We start from the raw sequence: 21,610 nt of genomic DNA on the forward strand, positions 1-21,610 counted from the left end.
ACAACTTTTACTCTATATGGTACTAGATCCTCTAAATGGTACTAGAGTAGGCAGAACTCGCCAAATTTATTTGCCCATAAACCTTCCCTCTTAGCTCCATAGGACCTTATAATATCTCAATGATATCCCACACATCACCCTTTAACACTAAACCAAATCAACTCTACTTAATCCCAAGACTAGAAAATACCTCCCTGCTTCTCACCAGAGTAAAATTAAAGGCTAAAAAAAATTCACTGAATAGTATCTTCTTATAACAAATACCACTTTAGATTATATACATTCAATAGAGGACCGCTGGGTGTAGACTCTGTAAAACATTGTGATTTCAAACTCAAGCTTGAACCTTAAACCTAGGATAATGAATGTGAATAAAGCTAATCCAATCAAAATCATCTAGAAGAAGAGGGAAAGGAAGTTGGTCTAATACAAAATCTAAACACAAAAGTTGGAGGAGGAGAGCAATTAGAATTTCTAATCCAGCTCAGTTCAAAAGAGAGAAAGACTCTAATATTTAGACCAGGAGAGAGATGTACTCTGTTGTCAAGATAGGACTTCACATCAGGACTCATCGTTGCCTGGACAAAGGCTCAACTGAGACCAAATACCTCTGTACTCTCTCAGCAAATCTCATCTGATAAATGATTCGGGTTGCCAAATCTGACCTAGGCACGGGCTTTAGTGAGAAACGGTTCTTCAAAAAAATTCATTAATTTAATCCTCATAACAAACCACATTGTGTTCATATTTTAATGGACACAATCACATCCATATAAGCCATAGGGTTGTCGAAGGGACTCAGCGGCAGAATGCACAGAATATAACTAGTCAGGGTCAGGCATAAGCTAAGAGCTCAATACACATAACTACTAAAATACAAAGCCAAGACTCAAACTCAAGTTGTTTCATGCTCTTCACACACTCATCTTACCAACTGCCTCCAATATAAATGAACAGATCCGCATTCTAGTTTTTTAGTCTCATTACAGGGCACTTTTGGTGGGCTGATTAAAACATGTTTCTGTATCTGCAAACTTGTGAGCAGACTCAGGCCAGTCAGACTACCTAGACATCTCTATGTCACTGTGGCAATTATTTTGTTTTAGGGACTCTAAAGGCTACTCTGGTCAAACATCATAGCTCAAGATTACTTTGATATCATCTGGAAGACATCTTTCAACACGTTTTTCTTTCAGTCGTTTCAGAATAAGCTCAAGTGTTGCTTCCTTGGATGGCTTCTTTTCCTTCTGAATAACCCTGGATTCATCTTCATTCTCTTCATCTTCATGGTCTAGAGAAGAGCCAAAGCTTTTTGGAAGAGTGTTACTACGTGGACGTGTCTGAGGTACAAATTCTCCATCAGAGTTTTTGTGTTTTGCATCTATATTTCAGAACCAAGAAGACAGATTAGTAATACTGATTTTAGTTAAAATGCAACTAGGTCAAAGAGTAAGCAGTGAACAAGATATAAACATACATTAACAGTACAGAGGCTCAGATATTTCAACGTCACATGAAATATCTAATTATATGTATATAAGATAACTATACTATTCATTCTTTCAGCCAATACTCATAGAAAGCCTACTATAAAGTTATGGTCCCTGTTTTCGTGGAGCATATACTCAGGGAAATAAAAACAAAAACCAAGTAATCAAATTCGTAACATAATTTCAGAGTGCTAAGCGCTGTAAAGCTAAAAACAGGATGGTATCAAGTGCTAAAAGGGATGTGTTTTTCAGAAGAGCAACTACATTGGATAGGATTAACACAGAGGGCCTTTCTGAGATAGTGACATCCTACTTGACATGAAGTAAGGAGATAACAAAGTATAGAAGATTTAGAGGAAGACCATTTCCCCCGATTAAGGCAATAGCCAGTGAACAGGCCCTAAAGCGTCCCATGTTTAAGCAAATGAGAGAGGACAGTGTTAAAATGGGCTAACAGCAAAGTATGCAAGGCCTTGAAAGCCATGGCAAGGAATTTGGACTTTATGCTAAGTGGAAAGGGAAGCCCACTGAAGGGCTTTGAACGAGACAGTAACATAGTTTTTAAAAAGGTAATTCTGGCTGCTAAGAGGAGAATGGACGATAGGGCAATAAAAGTAAAAGAAAATTTAAAAATTAGTTGGAAACTAATGTTCCTTGTTTCATGAGTTTGGTTGGAAACTGGCATTAAACAAGGAAATGCTTAACAGAGTTGTAGGAAACAATTCTAAAGAGTTAAGAGAACTTAACCACAAGAATGTAAACCCAATGACAGCAGGGACAATGTCTGTTTTGTTCACTGTTATAGCCTCAAAGTTATAGTTAAGTACTTGGTACTTAAAGATACTAAAAATTTGGTTGAGTGAATTCAAGTGAATAAACCAAAATGTGATGCTCCAGATTATAAACCCGTACTTGGTTCAGATCCTTTTTTAAGTATTAACAATTATTTTAAAACATGCTCACTAAAACATCCACAAAGTAAATATACTTTAGCAACTGCTGTACTGAGCTGACACCCAGTAACACTAAGACCTAGCTTTTGTTTCAAGAAGACTTACAATTTAGTCTTTGTAGTATAAACAGTTCATTATGATTAGATAGTCTTAGTCTTAGATGAAATACCTACCAAAACCAAAATTGCTTAATATCTGAAATATATTTCAGATAAACTTTATAATATCACATGAATATATAATTTAGGGCACCTTTCAAAAGAATACTAATTAAAATACAAGAAAAGCAATTGGAAGGCTATGATATAGTATTGCAACTTTGACCATAACTAGTAAGAAAGAAAAAAAAAGAGAACTTTTACTTTTGGTGAACAGTATCAAAGATTTAAAATGATCAAAATAGTAACTATAATTCTCATAGACATTATGAATATTACAAAAATGCAAATGTATTACAAAAATGGCACATTTTATACCTTTAATTTGCTTCCGCAATTTGGTAAGTTCTGTCATCCATTTTAATACCTTTGGATTGGCTGCAATATCACTGTAGGAAGGCTGAAAAATTAAGGAAAAGAATCATGACATCTATGTGGTAAGTAATGGTTATGTTAATTTATGCCAAAGTAATATTTTCTAGTTCCCACAGCAGAGATTTCACTCAATTCTCATTTCATCTTACCTTATTTTAAATAGATAGGGCAGGATATTAAGTAAAGCTGTCAGAACATGATCTAGAAACTGGCAGAAGCCAGATTTGAAAATGGGTTTTCTGACTCCATATATAAGACTCTTTCCACTTCACATGCTCTATTAAATTATTAGATTTATTATTTATTATTATTATTAAATTTAAATTATTTATTAAGTTATTACATTATAAATGTATTTATTATTAAATTTATTTAATATTATTTATTATTAAAAATTATTAAACTTTCTCCACCTGCCACCCTTGGTACTACTCAGATATAGCATTAACGTAACTTGCATTTACTTTAAAAATCCTACAAGCTCTTTTGACAACAGAAATATAAAGATGCAATGGCAAGCACACTGTCCTAGAATTGGGAGGCTAAGGATCTACATAATCTCTGATCTATACGAGCATTACTTCTCTGGGCATCTCAGATTCATTCTCCCAGGAAAGATGGACTATTGTTCGACAAAGAACCCTCTCCCAGTTCCAACAGATCTACCTCACTCTGGGCAATGCTACAAACTTACCTTGCTATTCCTTTCCCTTTCAAACTGTTCCTCAAATTGTCTGATTTTTTTCTGAAGTTTTTTGACCAACTGATACGGTGTTCTATCTTCTCTTTTTTCATCTTTTGAACTAAAGGATGCTCTTCGAATCCTGAATTAAAACAAGAGGCGAACACTGTGTTAAATTTTCAAGTTATCAACACCGTATCTCTTATTGCCCTGATATAACATGATACTATTACCAAGAAGCATATTCTTAACACTAAAACACAAATAGAAAAAACTTACGCTATAGTGCTACAGATCACAAAATTAGCTAACACAAGTGTTGATGAAAAACAATTTGGAATCATTCAAAAGTTGTTTAGGCAAAGGATATACGTAGGCAGCTCAGAGCTCTTTTGGTGTTCAAACTGCAAATGAAAGGTTTTAACGTTCAGAATCAATTTAAAGTTTTGACAGTAAAAACAACAGTGATTGGTGAGCTCCACTTTCTGCTTCCCTTCCCGAGTTCTGTATTTCAACCATGAATGATTAAATGAATAAATACACTGTGAGAAAATGTCTATTAGAGAGCAAATCCCAAACACTACTCCTCAATAAACTCAGAATTTAGAGACCTCAAAAATTTAAACTTACAAAAACATGCTTCATGAAATAGGGGGAAAGCTTTGAACTACGGGGTCTAGAGGATTAAATCTCTTCAAGGACCTGGGTACATAACAGGAATCACCTCTCATAAGTACATAAAAAAATCATATACCTAGCAAAAGAAAGTGCTTTAGATGAGGAATCCAACGTTTCTGGATCATGTAGGAAACGCTGGCTTTGCCCAAAATCTAAACTACGATGTGATAATACTGGCGGACAGTCCTCTTCCAGGGGGTGATGATTCATTCTTCCAGCTTGTGGAGAGAGCTGAGCTTCTCCAGACTCAGAGTCTTCCTGCCAAGACTTAAAAGCAGGAAATGGCTCTGGAAAACACACACAAAGAATAGTGCCATGGGTCTCTTGGTTCCACATGGAAAAAAGTCACACAATATCAGCTATATGTTCTTTAAATCATATCATTATGTAGTGGTTCATATAATATTTACAATTCATTTTTTAAAAAAACAAGGGATACTAGGATCTTCACAAAGTCTACTATAATTTAAATTTCCTGAGCTACATTTTTTTAGCCCTAAGTTCCATTTTCATATAAGAAATTATACCTTAAATTTCTGAACCCAGTCTCAAAGCAAGAAAGGACACTGTCAAGCTCTTTAAAATATATCAAGTGCTATTTTTCAAGTAGGGAATGTCTTCATTTAGAAACAGTGAACACTCAGAAGTCCATAGCTAGGAATTTAACTTAGCTCAATGCTGCCAGGTGAATAAATTGTCCCTCACTGTAAGTGGCTATGTTAAAAAGTGGTGGAAGCCATTCCCCATGCCCAAATGGAGCTCTCTGACTCCAAAAGAATTCTAATATTTTCCAACACGTAGCTAACTCACCTGACAGCACTTGGGCTCTAACATTAAACTGTGGTGGTTATTTTCTGTTACAGGATTCCTGTGAACATATATTTTAATAATGAAACACCCACCATGATCAACACAATTTAATAGCACTTGTCCTTCTTAAGTGCATTATTTTTATTGGTTATCCTGTATGTTCTCCAATGAAACCAAGTTAACATATTTGATGTCTTTACCCATGTGTGCTCTGATTACACACAGAACACATACAGATAATCACAGTCTACAACTATGCTCCTAGTATCACTGGAGTCTGGGAGGGGAGAGGAGACAGTTTTCACTTTTCCATCTATACATTAATTGTATTTATAACTACAATTTAAAACGTTGATGCTATGGCTAGTAACAATAACAAAAATTAGCTTTTAAATGCAAAGCTGGCTTGACAGTGTCAAAAATCAAGAATGATGTTTTCTTTTTCTTCACACAATAGGTAAGGAATGCTACTTTAGTAACTTAGTTTAAATTTATGCATTAGCTACTTAAAGCATTACATTTTTAAGGGTAATAAAAACATAATTTAGTTAATTTTTAAGGCTCAAATCTGACAACTAAAAATTGGGTAAGAAGCGTGCAATCCCACAATAAGCCCAGCAATAAAGTGATTTTCAAAGCAACCCTTGTACCTGCTTCCCAGCAAATAACTAACTGGTAATAAACATTTTACAAGGAATCTCCTGTATTAAGAAAAGAGAGAAGTAACAAGAACAATCTTTTCTGGGTATCATTTTTAACCCAGAACAGTTTTCCTAGTATATGGGGACAGCAGGAGAAGGGCTATTAGAAAGGCAATCAAAGTGAACCATAAAACGGAAAAAAAACTAAACTATGGTGAACCATACTTACCCTCCCCATCTCTCTGCAGATGCATTGTTTTGAAATCAATGAGGGGAAAAGTGATAGGGCATGACGCTAATAAAATGGAAAAAATGGCAAAAAATACTAAAGTGAACACACAGCACAGTCAGAACAAACCATACACATAACTAACACAAAGCCAAAGATACCAAAAACATTTCCCTAAAACCAGTTAGGCATTCAGCTCAAAAACTTTATTCAAAGAAATTACTACTAACCAAACTTTAAAAACAAACACAAACATACATTTCCATTTCAGCAAGCAAGGCAAAAAAATCAAAGTAGTACTGTTTTATTAAAACTCAAATGTAAAACTAAAGAAATGGAAACTCTTAACCAGGTACTGTTTGAAGCTTTGCAGTATAATTGATTTGACAGAAAAATATCTCATTTAGATTGTTTGCTCTTTGAACAGATCCCTGTTTTTCATTCAAGAGTTAGCAGGAGAGAATCTGAAGGGAAGATGTCCACTTCCCTTAAAAGCCAAGATCTTTTGAACAGCTGCTACAAATTCATACTGGTCGTAGATATGTGCTATCTGCTGCCTACTGCATGGCTGACTATACTCTGAGCAATACCAGAAAGAAAACCCACACGTCGGAAGAGTGAGGTGGGCCTCTATTTAGAGTCACCCCATTCTCAATTAAGAGTCACATTCAAAGCAGGTATTCTCTGATTCCACAGTGTCTAGGGGCTAAAGTAATTCGGTCTCTTAAGGAAGACTTTTATTTAGAATTTCTTAACTCCTACTTATAGCAAATCAATCTCTGTATTGGTGGCAAAATTAGAAGGAACAACATGGTCTAACAGCTACTCTCCCAAGTACATACAGGATTTATGGCTGAGAAGTTCACTCAGATGTCTACTACCCTTGGTCTCTGAAAGTCACTGACCCCTACTCCTGTAAGAGTCAGAAGGAGGCCTACGTGGACTTTTGTCAAGGCTGTTGAGCCAGGTGGGTTAACAGGGCAGCTCAGGCACTGGAAATTAGTAGTTCATAGTTATTTCCCTCCCTACCACAAGCTGTTACGGGGTAGATTCTGACAGAGAAACAAAAGAGAGCCCAGCAGTAGGCTCTTTTTCAGGAAGTCTCCAGAGAGCTGAAGCTACACAGAGATGACCTGCCCCCTCAGACAATGAGAAACATTTGCTCTTTTTTATGCTTCAAACTTAAGATGAGGACCTTCAGGACTGTGAAGGGCTATTTATCTGCATCCTCCAACAAAAAGAAACAGAAGTCCTTTGTTAGAGTCCCAGCTTCATCTTTCAGAGACTCCTTTCCTACTGCGGCTTCAGGGATGCTCTGTTGACAACCACTCCTTTTCTGAGACGGTGCCAGAATACATCACTAAAAGGGACATTTATCTTCACTGCCACCAGGATACTAACATATCCCCTAACTCTGGGAGCATCTTCATAAATTTCAAATGTCCTGAACAAAGCAAATGAAAGAAAGCTTCCTGATTCAGTCAAAATTAAGGCACATAATATGCCACTGGCATGTCAAACATCTAAACCAAAAAAAAAAAAAAGAAAGAAAGAGAAAAAAAAAAAGGAGGGGACGGAGAGACAGCAGTAAAGGTTGGCACGGACAATGACTTGGCTGGGGCTTTTTAAAAGTTGGCTATTATCTTATCAATCAATGAATAAAAACACTCCAACTTTGATCAGGTGAGTAGACTTGAGGTGACAAAAGGAGTCCGTGGTGTTGGGATTGCCAATTCCTCTTGTTATTGCCACTGTATGTCATCAGCTAACTTGCCAAAGGAGAGATAACCAAGGGATCTACATCCAACTGAACAAGTATGTAACTTTATTTAAGATTCCTCAGTTGTCTCATTGTGTCTTTACCAAGGAAAGTGTATGATCCAGAAGGACTCCTGGATGCAAATTCGTTGCTTGCTTCCACTGCCCACCTCCAACATTTTAAAGTTTACAAATTATACAGCGAAGTTTAAAAAATTTTACAGTGAACATCCACATATCAATCACCGAGATTCTACCATTAACATTTTACTATACTTGCTTTATAATGTTTATCTATGCCATTAACCATCTTATTTTCTTCATGAATTTCAAAGTAAAATGCAGATGTCAGTATACTTCCCCATAAACACTTCTGCATGCAAATCATTCACTGGAGTTCAATATTTATTTAGTTTTTGCATCTTTTGATAAAAAAGAAAAACTTCCATTTTAATGAAATATAAGTTTTGAGTATACATCTGCTGAGTTTTGACAAAGACATACAAGTATACACAGGTGGCTTGCTTTTGAAATTTAAATTCAAACTCTCCTTTGTAAAAACTGCTAGAACCCTGTTCCCATACTTTCATAACCTAACCTAATACAGGGATATGGTACAGTATCTGTTTAGAAATGCCCTTGAAGATCATTTAAAAAAAAAAAAGTACTCCTGATGATCATAAAGAAGACGTAGCTATATACAGGCCTCTCTTTAAAGTGGTGAGATCCCTAAGCCTTTCAGAGAGTGGGAGGTATCACCTGGTTTAACACTTAACCAAAGTCTATCCTGGGTGACTTTTCTTTTTCATCAGTTCTAACATCCATCTTCAAAGCTAATGAATCAGATAAGAACTTCCAGTTCATACAAGATAGTTGCCCCATAATCTCATTAGTGCATTTGAGTAAAAACATTCACTCACTCTTCTTACATGAAAAAGAGAACAGAAAATCAAAATGAAAAAGATTGTCCAGAAAAAGGCAGTTATCTCATTACTGCTTTAGGTTATTTCAGTTACAAAGAATATTATCAGGAAAATAGTATGTGTGGGTAAAATTACCTTCCCATTTATCACCATCAGAAACATTCTTCAGATCTAAATATGGAATTTGGACACATGCTGCTTCTCCTTGAACACCAACACTTTGATCTCCTGGGACTTCTGATTCAGTATTGGCATTCAAATCACATATCTTGCTACTAGAATCCTGAATTTTAAAATAAAGAATACATTTCACAATCATGAAGCTTTTCATACCCAGCTTAAAAAGACAACCAGCTTATATCCTTGTGTAGTCTTCATTAGTTTACTGTGCCTATGTATAGAGGCTACTCCCCACTACCACCATCCAAACTATTTTCAAATATAAATTTGCAGTTTTATAATATGTCTTACTAGGAGACAAAGTTTGGATCCCAAGTTTAGGAAAGTGTTTTCATCACCAAGTTTCTTGCAACTAAAAGGGGCAAATTAAGTTGCTGCTTAACTACAGAACATTTGGTAAGAGTACCTATATTTAAATCTCCTTGGAACCTATTCAACCCAAGGGTTAAAGGCCAGATATAATAACTGGTAGATTAAATCTAGTCAAAATTTTAAGAATCATAAGAGAAAAATAATTCTTACCAGAATCAAGTGTGACAATTTATCACTGTCAAATGACAAATATTCTTTCCTAAAAATACAAATAAAGTTATCAGTCTTTTAAGAATAAGTTACTATTACTGCATATTTCTTACCTAGATTCCTCTCTCCCCCATCTAGTTAGCATTTATAATGTGAGAGAAGAAAATGACAACCGGACATACGCCCATTCTTTGGAGCCCTATATCTGAAAATCACACACTACTGAAAAGATCCACAGAATCACTTCAGGTTTAGAAAAATTAAGTAACATTCACCACCACCCACACGATCGCACCAAAAAAGAAAAGCATCTTAAAAGGAAAAGTAAGATCCATAATAAATAGAAACTAAAAGGATTGAATGTATAATGGAAAAGACTTTGCAAAGTAAATATTAGTTTTAACCAAATAGCTTTACACTCCACCACTCTGGGGTATTTTTTTCTTTTAAATATGGTATTTGAAAGGTATAGCTATGTCCTGTATTTTAAATCTAATTGTGTTCTATTACAATTAAAACAAGGTTACTACTTCTAAACTTCTCCTTCCTCAAAACATAATGGTGGGCGGCCGGTTAGCTCAGTTGGTTAGGGCACAGTGCTCTTAACAAGGTTGCCAGTTCAATCCCCACATGGGCCATTGTGAGCTGTGCCCTCCATAACTAGATTGAAACAACTACCTGACTTGGAGCTGATGGGTCCTGGAAAAACACACTTAAAATAAATAAAAATTTAAAAAAACAAACAAACATAATTGTAACGTAAACAGGAAATTTTTTAAAATTTCAATTCACTCCGATTTCCACATAAAAACTAACCCCTATTTAGAACAAGTGTTACAGCAAGCTGTCACAAATGATCTCTACCTATATGACCAGTCAACAGAGCATCTACATAGTATCATAGTGAGTTATCAATATGCCGACAGTGGGAAAGTTCTTCGCAAAGACCCTGTGGCAATTTACAGTGATACAGCAGGTCCTGCTTCTACCCTGCTGTAACGGAGTATGTACTCACAGAACACAGGTCTTAATCGAAATTTGGCAAGGCCTCTCCTCATGTACATAATTACCTTATTCCTGCTGAGCATGAGAAACAACTTTCCCTGGCAAGCTGAAAGGCCTTCCTTTGCTTAGAGTGGGAGCAAATGGTGGGATGAGCTAAATTCTACTCTAACAGACTACAAAAGACCTAATCCCCTAAATCAAGAAACATGAGTGTTAAACATACAAAATGTAATCCATCTAACCAAGAAATTCTTTGGATCTAAAAATAAGTTTGCTAACCTATACACAAGTTGAAGAGGAAAGGGCTTTTTCCAAAAAGATTGAGTCCTCACTAAATGGATCCTTATTGTTCTACCAAATCCAGATGTCATCATTCTGGGGATGCCTGTTAAATGCTGTTAATCTTATATCTTCAGCCCATAGCTCCAATACTCCCTGGGCTGGAAGAGGATCATTCCTGCCTCCTGAAAGGAAGCACAAGGAACTGCTGTAAGCAGGAAATCTGTGGACCTTCAGAGTATGGGGACGCTCCAGAGACATGGCTCCAAAGAATTTACTTACCCTCAGAGAACAGGTTTCCTACTCACTATTAAAAAAGACAATGGCATTAACACAAGTTTACCCTTGCCAAAAGGCTATGACCAAATTAGTAATACTGTTTGGGATTTCTCAGTATTTACTACCTAGTCTGCAACATTACTGACTTGTTTTTCAGAATATCAATTATCTTTCATAAGAAAGTTACAATACACTTCTTAGCAACATCTTAAAGAATCATAAAAAGGGAAACAAAAACCAATACCTACACAGTGACTTAAACATTCTAGAAAGCTTCTATCAACTATCTATGGAGACTACAAACGGCTGAAATATTCATTGCCTCAGGTATCCCCTCCCATTACTGCTGGCCAAGGAGATTAAAAAAGCACCAACTACATAAGATGGTTATGCTAAGTGAAATAAGTCAGATGGAAAGGACAAAAGCCTTATGGCCTTATGATTTCACCCATATGTGGAAAATAAAACAAAAAGTAACGAACTAACAATATAAACAAAAACAAACTCATAGATACAGATAACAGAATGGTGGTAACCAGAAGGGAAGGGGGAGATGGGGGAGGGCAAATTAGGTAAAGGGGGTCAAATATAAGGTAATGAAAGGAATCTAGACTGTGTGGTGAGCACACAATAGAGCATACAGATATCGAATTATAATGCTGTATACCTCAAATTTATATAATGTTACCTCACTAAATTTATTTTTTGTAAAAAGAAGACAGTACTGGGACACACCAAGGAGAAGAACAAACACACCCTGTACATATTTGTTGAAGCAACTATATTACAATCTTTCAGTTATCCACAGTTCCGAGACTATGAATTAACGCACTGAATGGTGTATTTACAATATCAGTAATTTCCCAATTGTTTTACAAATCAACTGAAAGTTTTAAGTGTCTCCAACAAGGTTGTGTTCTTCCCTCTGAATGTTTTCCAAGTTTTCCATCTGTCTGTCCGTCTGTCTGAAACTGTACCTTCTCTCAATTCTTACGGACATTTAATATGCTTTCTGCTTACCATTAAAATAAGAGGCTTGGTTCTTTAGATTATCTAGAATATACAAAGTGTGATCAAACAACACGGTGAATATTTAAATGAAAAAAATATATATTACAGTAAAAGACACATTGCCATTAATCCCCTTCAAAATACTCTCCCCTCGCTTCGAACACACTCACCCCATCATTCTTGCCACTTTCTGAAGCAGTTCCTGGAAGTCCTCTTCCATGAGTGTCTTTAGTTGCGCTGTCGTGGCTGCCTCTATGTCCTGAATCATTTTGACTTTGGGGAAGAGCCAGAAGTCACACGGAGCCAGATCCAGTGAATAAGGTGGATTAGGACACACTATAAATGTTTTTGACAGAAATTGCCATATACCAGAAGCCACATGGGGTATGGAGTGCTGTCATGACGGAGGATGATTTATGGCACACTTTAAAACACACCTTTTCTCAACCGTAGCTCACATCCGACTGACTACACCAAACAAGTTGAAACTTATCATACACTGTTACTAAGGTTCGACTTGCTGCTTCCAGTAGTGAAGATCCCTGCCTTTCCACTGGATGGCACTCAGCAGCAGCATTCACTGCATTTTGTGATCACAACGGAAAGGTTCCATGTCACACATCACTTCTGGTACATGGCAATTTCTGTCAAATAAAAACATGACAGTATGTCCTCATCCACCTTATTCACCAGATCTGGCACCATGAGAGTTCTGGCTCTTCCCCAAAGTCAAAATGATTCAGGACATCGAGGCAGCCACGACAACACAACTAAAGACACTCACGAAAGAGGACTTCCAGAACTGCCTCAGAAAGTGGCAAGAACAACGGGATATAAGTGTGTTCAAAGCAAGGGGAAGTATTTTGAAGGGGACTAGTGGAAACTGCCTTTTACTATGATAATTTTTTTTTTGGGGGGGGGGGAAGGGGAACAGGACTTTTATTGGGGAACAGTGTGTACTTCCAGGCCTTTTTTCCAAGTCAAGTTGTTGTCCTTTCAATCTTAGTTGTGGAGGGCGCAGCTCAGCTCCAGGTCCAGTTGCCATTGCTAGTTGCAGGGGGCGTAGCCCACCATCACTTGCGGGAGTCGAACCGGCAACCTTGTGGTTGAGAGGACGTGCTCCAACCAACTGAGCCATTCGGGAGGCAGCTCACCTCAAGGTGCCTGTTCAATCTTAGTTGCAGGGGGTGGAGCCCACCATCCCTTGCGGGACTTGAGGAGTTGAACTGGCAACCTTGTGGTTGAGAGCCCACTGGCCCATGTGGGAATCGAACCGGCAGCCTTCGGAGTTAGGAGCACGTGGCTCCAACCGCCTGAGCCACCAGGCCGGACCTATGATAAATTTTTTTTTTTATTTAAACATTCGCCCTATGTTTTGATCACACTTCATATGTTATAATAGTCACCTAAAAAATTCACCCAAAACTGTAAGAGCTCCAAATTTCAAAATTATTAGTAGCCACAAGAGAAAATGCTTACCTCTCAAGAAAGCCATCTTCACTATCACCATGGTCACCGCATGGCTCTAACAGTATATCTACAGACTGACAAAAAGAACACCACTGTATTAATGTAGCTCCAAACACTCATACATGAGAAGTTTCTAGTCTAAATTACAATAGTAGATTACAAGTTAGTCAAATGTTCCTCTTTAATTATTTATAATAGTCTGTGTTGGCATTTTACAAAGAATTAATTTACTTCCTCAAAACCTGAGTCGTGTGTGTGTGTGTGTGTGTGTGTGTGTGTGTGTGTGTGTAATGGGGGATCCTGCATTTCTCATTACCCTATTAGGTAACAGGTACTGCTACTACTATCACATTCCTTTTCCTTCTTTAGAATTCTCTCCTCCAAAAATGATGGGTCATGTGGTCCTACTCGCCAGCTGCTGCTTCTCCTCCTCCTCAGCCACAACTACAGAAGTTGGTAACTTCCCAGCAGGTAACAGAAGAGTAGTTCACCAGATCCCTTTATTACACATATTTGAATCTCAAAAACAGGTAAGAACGTTCCTCCATTTCCTAGTGACACCATCTTATCCCTATTCCTTCCTCCCCAAAATAAATACCTACTAAGTCTAACACAAATGTCCTGTGCATTACTACAAATTATGTAAACTTTTAGTGTTTTTGCTCACCACCTCTGAAATCAACAAAAGGTTCAATTCTTCTTAGATTCTTAAGAAACTACCACTGGTCTGGTTTTAATATGACAACCCATAATTATCTGAAAAAAGCTATTAAAATACTTCTCCCTTTTCCAACTATGTATCTCTGTGAAGCTGAATTGCTTTCATGCAATTCAAACAAAAGAACCTATAGCAACAAACTAAATGCAGCAGATATGAGAATCCAGCTGACTTCTATTAAGTCAGACAGAAAATTAACAATATTTATAAGTAGGGAAAAACCATGCCACCCCTCAAAATAAAAAAATTTAAGTAGCTGCTTTTTATTAAGAAAAAAAAAAAGCAACCTTATTTATGTTACCTGGAGTGAGCTTATTATTTCTCGCCATGGAGGCTCTTACAAAACTTGAACCAGTTTTTCCAAACCCAAACCCTATTCCTGTCTCCTCCTCCTAAGTACAAGGCATTTCATTTTAAAATGGTCAAAACTATCTGGAGTAAGTCCCCCGAAACTCCTCTTACTTCAAAAATATTCTGTATCTCCCCCTTCAATTAAAAATTAAAAGTAGCTTTTCCTATGTAGGAATAACCTATGCCCTGAATCATCTTCCTTCCATCTCCTATCCCCACCCTCTCTCTATGCAATGTTTCAGGTAATTACCCTGTTTTTCCGACATTTTTCAACCTCTCCCTATCAGTAACTGATTATCATCCTTCCAATCAACATGTTCAAATCTCCTTCCTATACAAAGAAAAACACACAAAACAACATAAAAACTCTTCCAAAACCAGACTGCCTCAATTGTTCACTTTTATTTTCAATGCAAAAACTTGTCCAAAAGGCATTTACCTGAAAATAAGAGCTAGCCAGACAATCAGCTCTAATGCGTCTTTTGGAGCAAAAATTAACATAAGACCCGGTATTATGTTATATTACATTACATTATATTACATAAGGCTGGGCCTTATAGTAAAATAAGACCGGGCCTTATATTAATTTTTGCTCCAAAAGACGCATAGAGTTGATTGCCAGTTAGGTCTTATTTTTGGGGAAAAGTGGTATTTCACTTTGCTACCTCTGTACCTGCTCATTTGATACTCTTCTCCAACCCTTAATATCAACCTTCTTCCTTGAAATCCACTATGCTACTAAATCTTGTTTTACCAATAATTTCTATCACTAAATCCAATGAATTTTCTTTAATTGGAATTTTTTTAAGTATTTAATTAAAAAATCAACAGAAATAGTCAGAAACCTAAATGTAACAGAGTACACTGAAGAAAAGTAAAATCACTCTTAATCCTATCAGCCACAGATGGCCAGTGTAAATATTTTCTTTCATTTCTTCTTAGTCGTTGGACGATGCATCAGTATCACACAAATTGGGTCTGAATTAGTTCCAGCAATCTACATTGGAATTTTTTCAATATAACTTTACATCAGGACTATTATTCAGGCCTTTAAAACATAATTTTTAATGCCTCAACAATACTCCATTATATGGACATACCATGATTTATCTGACCCCACCCAGTTAATGAAAATTTTTAAAGGTTCCCGTTTTTTCTACTGTAAATAATCCCCCAATAAGAATTCTAGTAGACAAATCTTTGTATGCATCTCTGATTTGTGTGTATTTTCTTAGGACACAGTCCTAGATTTTGAAATTTCTACGTAAAAGGTTTTAAGGATTTTTTGTAATTACTGTCCACATGTTTTCCAGGAAGTTTGTAGTAGTTTATATTCCCAATGTCTGTGTACAAGACCACCTATCTTACCCCTACCAGCATTAAACATCATTCCTGGGTATTTTTAAATTTTTTTGTTCACCAGTAAGGCAAAGGGGGGGAGGGCAATGTTTCATTAGACTTTTAACCCCGTAGCAAGCAAATGAACGAAAATTAAACATACTCTTGCTATTTTATTTCTGCACATTTACCTCCCATCCTTTTATTTTACTATTTTGACAGAATTTCAGATTTAGGGGAAAAAGAAGAAAGAAACACCCTTTCTGACATTCCCAACTTCTACGGCACTGGCTGCCTTTTCTTCCAAAGTTCTAGAATACAGATGGTCCCAAGACTTCCCTCAATCCTCTTTCCTCTCTTGTTCTAGTGACTTCTTTGGCAGTTCCATTCACTCACAGCAAAAATGAGCCCCCCACCAGGCAAAGCTCAAGACCCAAATTTCTACTGTCACACCCACATTGATATCTGACCTCTTGTCTACTCCGCTAATGCCTTTCTTACCCAAGTGTATAGCTAAACGATTTTCACCTGTGGAATTCTCCCTCCCTTTACTTGTGCCCACAGTGCAGACTGTTTGTAAGTGCAAAAAGCCTAATGATTGTTGTCCTTACCTCCAATCTTCCCTATAATCTTCCTAAATTACAAATCTGACTATACATTCCCTTTGCTTTAAAGTTTTCTGTAATTTCCTTCTACTTAGAAAATTCATAATTCTTAATTAAGGTTGTGTTCTAGTCTTTACACATGACAAATCTATTAAAGTTTCCAGAATTACCTTCCACAACATACTCTCCCCAAATACCCTGAACACTATGACTGGCACTGTTTCACTAACATCCAACATTTCCCTTAAGTTTTATTCATACTGTTCCTTTATTTAGTCTCTTCCACAAATCCCTAACAAAATCTAACCCACTAAAAGGCACCCCTCAGCCAAGAAGCCCTCCATAATTTCCATGACCAGAAGTTCTTTCCTCTCTTCTGCAAAACTACAGAAGCTTCATTTCTACCTATCATTAATGTTCTGTATGATAAACTATATATTATAATCTAGATTATCAAGTCAATGAAAACTTAAAGCTGGTGTTTTCCTGGTTGTATTTCCAAGTAACCAGGTATTACACATTGCATTAAATATACATATACTCAATTGAACTGACTTATTCAATATCAGTCTGCATATCAGCTGGCTTTCAAGGCCAACAAACCAACATCCATAGTTTTCCTAAAACCAATTTTAAACAGAATTAATTCTAGGCCACAATAAACTAGAAAGCAATTAACAGAAAGATAACTGAAAAATCCAAAAGTATGTGGAGATTAAACAACCAACATACTTCTAAATAATACATGGGGGTCAAAGAATAAATCTCAAGAGAATTTCAAAATATTTTGAACTATATGAAAATGAAAACACAACATATCAAAATTTGTGGGATGCAGCAAATCAATGCTTAGAGGGACATTTATAGCATTTATAACCTATATTTAGAAAAGAAACATCTGAAATCAATAATCTAAATTTCTATCTCAGGAAACTAGAAGAAGAGCAAATTAGATCCAAAGTAACGAAATAATAAGAATTAGAGCAGAAATCACTGAAACTGAAAACAGGAAATCAATAGAAAAAAAGCAATGAAACCCAATGCTGGTTCTTGGAGAAGACCAATAAGCCTCTAGACAAGCTAGATTTAAAAAAATGAGAGGACACAAATTACTAATATCACAAATGAAAGAGGGGACACCACTACAGATTGATTCTATGGAGATTAAAAGGACAGTAAAGGAACACTATGAACAAATCTATGCCCACAAATTTGATAAGGTAGATGAAACGGGCCAATTCCTTTAAGGTTACAATCTGCAAAAACTCACACAAAAAATAGACAATCTGAATAAACCCATATTATTAAGTAACTTGAATCAATAACTAATAACCTTCTAAAACAGAAAGCACCAGGACCAGGTGGGTTCACTGGTGAATGCTACCAAACATTTAAAGCAGAAATTATACCAATTTTCTACAATCTCTTTCAGAGGACAGAAGAGGGAATACTTCCTAACTCATTCTATGAAGCCAGTATTATCCTAACACCAAAAACAAAGACATTACAAGAAAACTATAGATCAATATGTCTCATGAACATAGATGCAAAAATCCTCAATAAAATATTAGCTAATAGAATCCAGAAAAGTATAAAAATAATTATACACAACAACCAAGTAGGATTTATCCCAGGTATGCAAAGCTAAGTTCAACATTTGAAAATCAGTTAATGAACTCATCAACAAACTGAAAAAGAAAAATCACATGATGTTACCAATAAATGCAGGAAAGCATCTGACAAAATCTAATACCCAGCCATGATAAAAACTCAGTAAACTAAAAATAAAAGGGAACATTTTCAACTTGATAAAAACTGTCCACAAAAAACCTATAGCTAACATCATACTTAACAGTGAGAAACTTGAAGCTTTCCCACTAAGATCACGTACAAGGACAGGATGTCCCCTGTCACCACTCCTTTCAACACTGTACCAGAAGTCCTGGCAAATGCAATAACACAAGAGAAGGAAATAAAAGGTATACAGATCGGGAAGGAAGACATAAAACGGTCTTTGTTCATATATGACATGATGATCTATGTAGAAAATCTAAAAGAAATGACAAAAAAACTCCTGGAGCTAATAAGTGATTATTAAGCAAAGTTGCAGGATACAAGGCTAATAAACAAGTCAATTGCTTGGGGCAACCGGTTAGCTCAGTTGGTTAGAGCGCAGTGCTCTTAACAACAAGGTTGCTGGTTCGATCCCCACATGAGCCACTCTGAGCTGCGCCCTCCACAACTAGAGTGAAACAACTACTTGACTTGGAGCTCATGGATCCTGGAAAAACACTTAAATAAATAAAAAAGTGGTTGGCCGGATGGCTCAGTTGGCGAGCTCTCAACAACAAGGTTGCCAGTCCAATTTCCACATGGGATGGTGGGCTGCGCCCCCTGCAACTAAAGATTGAAAATGGCAACCGTACGTCGAGTTGAGCTGTGCCCTCCACAACTAGATTAAAGGACAATGACTTGTAACTGATGGGCCCTGGAGAAACACACTGTTCCCCAATATTCCCTAATAAAATTGAAATAAATAAGTTTAACCAAAAACAGTAAATTGCTTTCTTATATATCAACAATGAACAAGTGGATTTTGAAATTAAAACTGTAATACTGTTTACATTAGCACCCCAAAAATGAAATATTTGGGTACAAGTCTAACAAAATATGTACAAAATCTATATGAGGAAAACTACAGAACTCTGATGAACAAAATTTAAAAAGAAATAAATGGAGAGACATTCCAGGTGAATAAATAGGAAGACTCAACCTTGTAAGGATGTCAGTTCTTCCCAATTTGATGTATCAATTCAGTGCAATCGCAATCAAAATCCCAGCAAGTTATTCATGGATATCAACAAACTGTTCTAAAGTTATATGGAGAGGCAAAAGATGCAGAAGAGCCAATACAACATTGAAGGAGAAGAACAAAGCTGGAGGACTTCAAAACTTACTATAAAAGCAACAGTAATCAACACAGATTTCTGGTCAAGATGGTGGAGTAGGTAAATTCTGTGCTCACCTCCTCTCAAGACCACATGAATTACAACCAAACCACAAAACAACCATTATTGAGAATTGCCTGAAGTCTTGCCAACCAAAGACCTATAACTATGGACATACAGAAGCAGCCACATTGCGACTAGTAGGAGGGGCAGAAATGTGAGACAGGCTGGTCTCATACCAGCATGTGACCATTAAAAGTCAGGAAGGATATCTCAGCTGTGGAGGTACCCCCCAAAGGAGGTAAAAACTCATGTCTACACACAAACAGATGTTTGTACCAGTGTTATTCATTACTGCCAAAATTTGGAAGCAAACAAGATATCCTTCAATAGGTGAATAGATAAACTGTGGTATATCCAGAGAATGGCATAACGATAAAAAGAAATACTCTATCAAGCCATGAAAAAACATGGAGGAGCCTTAAGTGTATATTACTGAGTGAAAGAAGGCAATCTGAAAAGGCTACATACTGTATGATTCCAACTATATTACATTCTGGAAAAGGCAAACTATAAGATCAGTGGTTGCGGGGCAGTGGGGGAGGGGAGAATGACCAGGTAGAGTACAGAGAATTTAGGGGGCAGTTAAAAAACCTGGTATATTATAATGATGAATATATGTCATTACACATTTGAACAAATCCATGCAATGTACAACACCAAGAATATACCCTGAGGTAAACAAGACTCTGAGTGATTATGATGTCCCAATGTAGGTTTATCCTTGGTCAAAAAAATATACCATTCTGGTGAATATACCATATATATACTATAATGAAAGAGTCTGCATGTGAGAGGGAAAGGACCATATTGGAAATCTCTGTACCTCACTCTGAATTCTGTTGTAAACCTAAAACTGCTCTAAAAACTAAAGTCTTAAAAAAATAAAAAGAACTACTTTCTTAACAAAGTAGCTGATACACCAATTTCATTCAACAAATTTCCTGAGCTGCCTACTATGTGCCAGATGCTATTCATTTGTTTGGTAGTATATTCCACAAATACTTAATGAATACCTACTATGGGTTCTAGATAACGGGGATGTAAAAATGAACAAAACAGATGAAAATCTCAGCCCTCATGAAGTTTATAGTCTAATGGTGGGAGAAAGACAAGAAATCAATAATTAAAATGTGCAATGGTGGTAACAGTATCAAAAAGGAGAGGGGCAGGGAAGGAGAAAAGTTCAGAAACTGGATGGGGGTGGGTCAGTGGGAGGGCCTGCTAATACATAGAGTGATGAGGAGATTTGGCCACAGTCTCTGAGGTGGTAAAACTGCAGAAAGATCTCCAGGGTCACTGGAGGAAGCAAGCCATGGGGATATCTGGGCAAAAAGCAATCCAGACAGAACCTTAAAATTGAGCTGTCAGTGTTTCCTTAGAGCCTATTGCTATATTTTTATACCTAGATGGCATTGGAAGGTTCTGAGAAAAGAACTGCCATTATGTAATTTTCACTTTAAAAGCATCACTCTGGCTGCTGCACTGAGAACAGAGCATAGGGAAACAAAGATGAGATCGGTTAGGAGGCTATATTCATCTAGGGGAAATGGTGTTGGCTTGCACCTGCATGGTGAAAATGGAAGCTGTAAAAAGTGGTCAGACTCTAGATAAACTTTGAAGGTACAGACAACAGGACTTTGGAAAAGACTGGATGTAAGTGAGAAAGAAATCAAGAATGACCCAAGGCTTTTGGCCTTTGAATATGGAAGCAAAAATTGCCCTTTAATTAGATTTTTTAAAGTCAAATGGAAGAGCAGATGTGCTGACAAGATTACAAATTCAGTTTGGTGCATGTTAAGCTTAAGATGCTTATGAAATATCCAAATGGAAATGTTGAGTATAAACAGCTACATCTAAGAATTTAAAGTTTAAGAGAGAGGTCTGGATTTAGAGATATAAATTTGGAAACCTTTATGTACTTTATCTCATTAGATTAAAGGAGATTATCAAAGAGTTAATGAAAACGATCTGAGAACTGGGATCTGGGCCATTCAAAATTTCAGAGGTTCAAAACATAAAAAGCAATCAGCAAAGGGATAGAGAGCAGCCAGTCAAGTACAAAAAAGCCTAGAGGAGGGAGATATCCTGAAAACCAAGAAGGAAAATGTACCAGGGTAGTGGAAGAAATTAATTGAATAAAACTG

The 21,610-nt window shown here is 36.7% G+C and overlaps 1 protein-coding gene across 5 annotated transcripts in view; it reads right to left on the reverse strand.

Moving 5' to 3' along the window:
- FAM13B (family with sequence similarity 13 member B) overlaps positions 1–21,610 on the reverse strand; it is a 64,814-nt gene that overhangs the window by 9,852 nt on the left and 33,352 nt on the right. For 3 of the 5 annotated variants that reach the window (XM_019740217.2, XM_019740221.2, XM_019740219.2), the window contains 8 exons: positions 13,453–13,517; positions 9,400–9,448; positions 8,833–8,980; positions 6,017–6,082; positions 4,413–4,623; positions 3,671–3,800; positions 2,920–3,001; positions 1,152–1,381 (listed from right to left, as the gene is read on the reverse strand). In XM_019740217.2, coding sequence (XP_019595776.2) covers positions 1,152–1,381; positions 2,920–3,001; positions 3,671–3,800; positions 4,413–4,623; positions 6,017–6,082; positions 8,833–8,980; positions 9,400–9,448; positions 13,453–13,517 — 981 coding nt within the window. The remainder of the gene's footprint in view (positions 1–1,151; positions 1,382–2,919; positions 3,002–3,670; positions 3,801–4,412; positions 4,624–6,016; positions 6,083–8,832; positions 8,981–9,399; positions 9,449–13,452; positions 13,518–21,610) is intronic. The other 2 variants (XM_019740222.2, XM_019740220.2) reach the window with 1 other exon arrangement.

This window comes from Rhinolophus sinicus, linkage group LG10 (assembly GCF_036562045.2).
Source record: "Rhinolophus sinicus isolate RSC01 linkage group LG10, ASM3656204v1, whole genome shotgun sequence".
Lineage (NCBI taxonomy): Eukaryota > Metazoa > Chordata > Mammalia > Chiroptera > Rhinolophidae > Rhinolophus > Rhinolophus sinicus.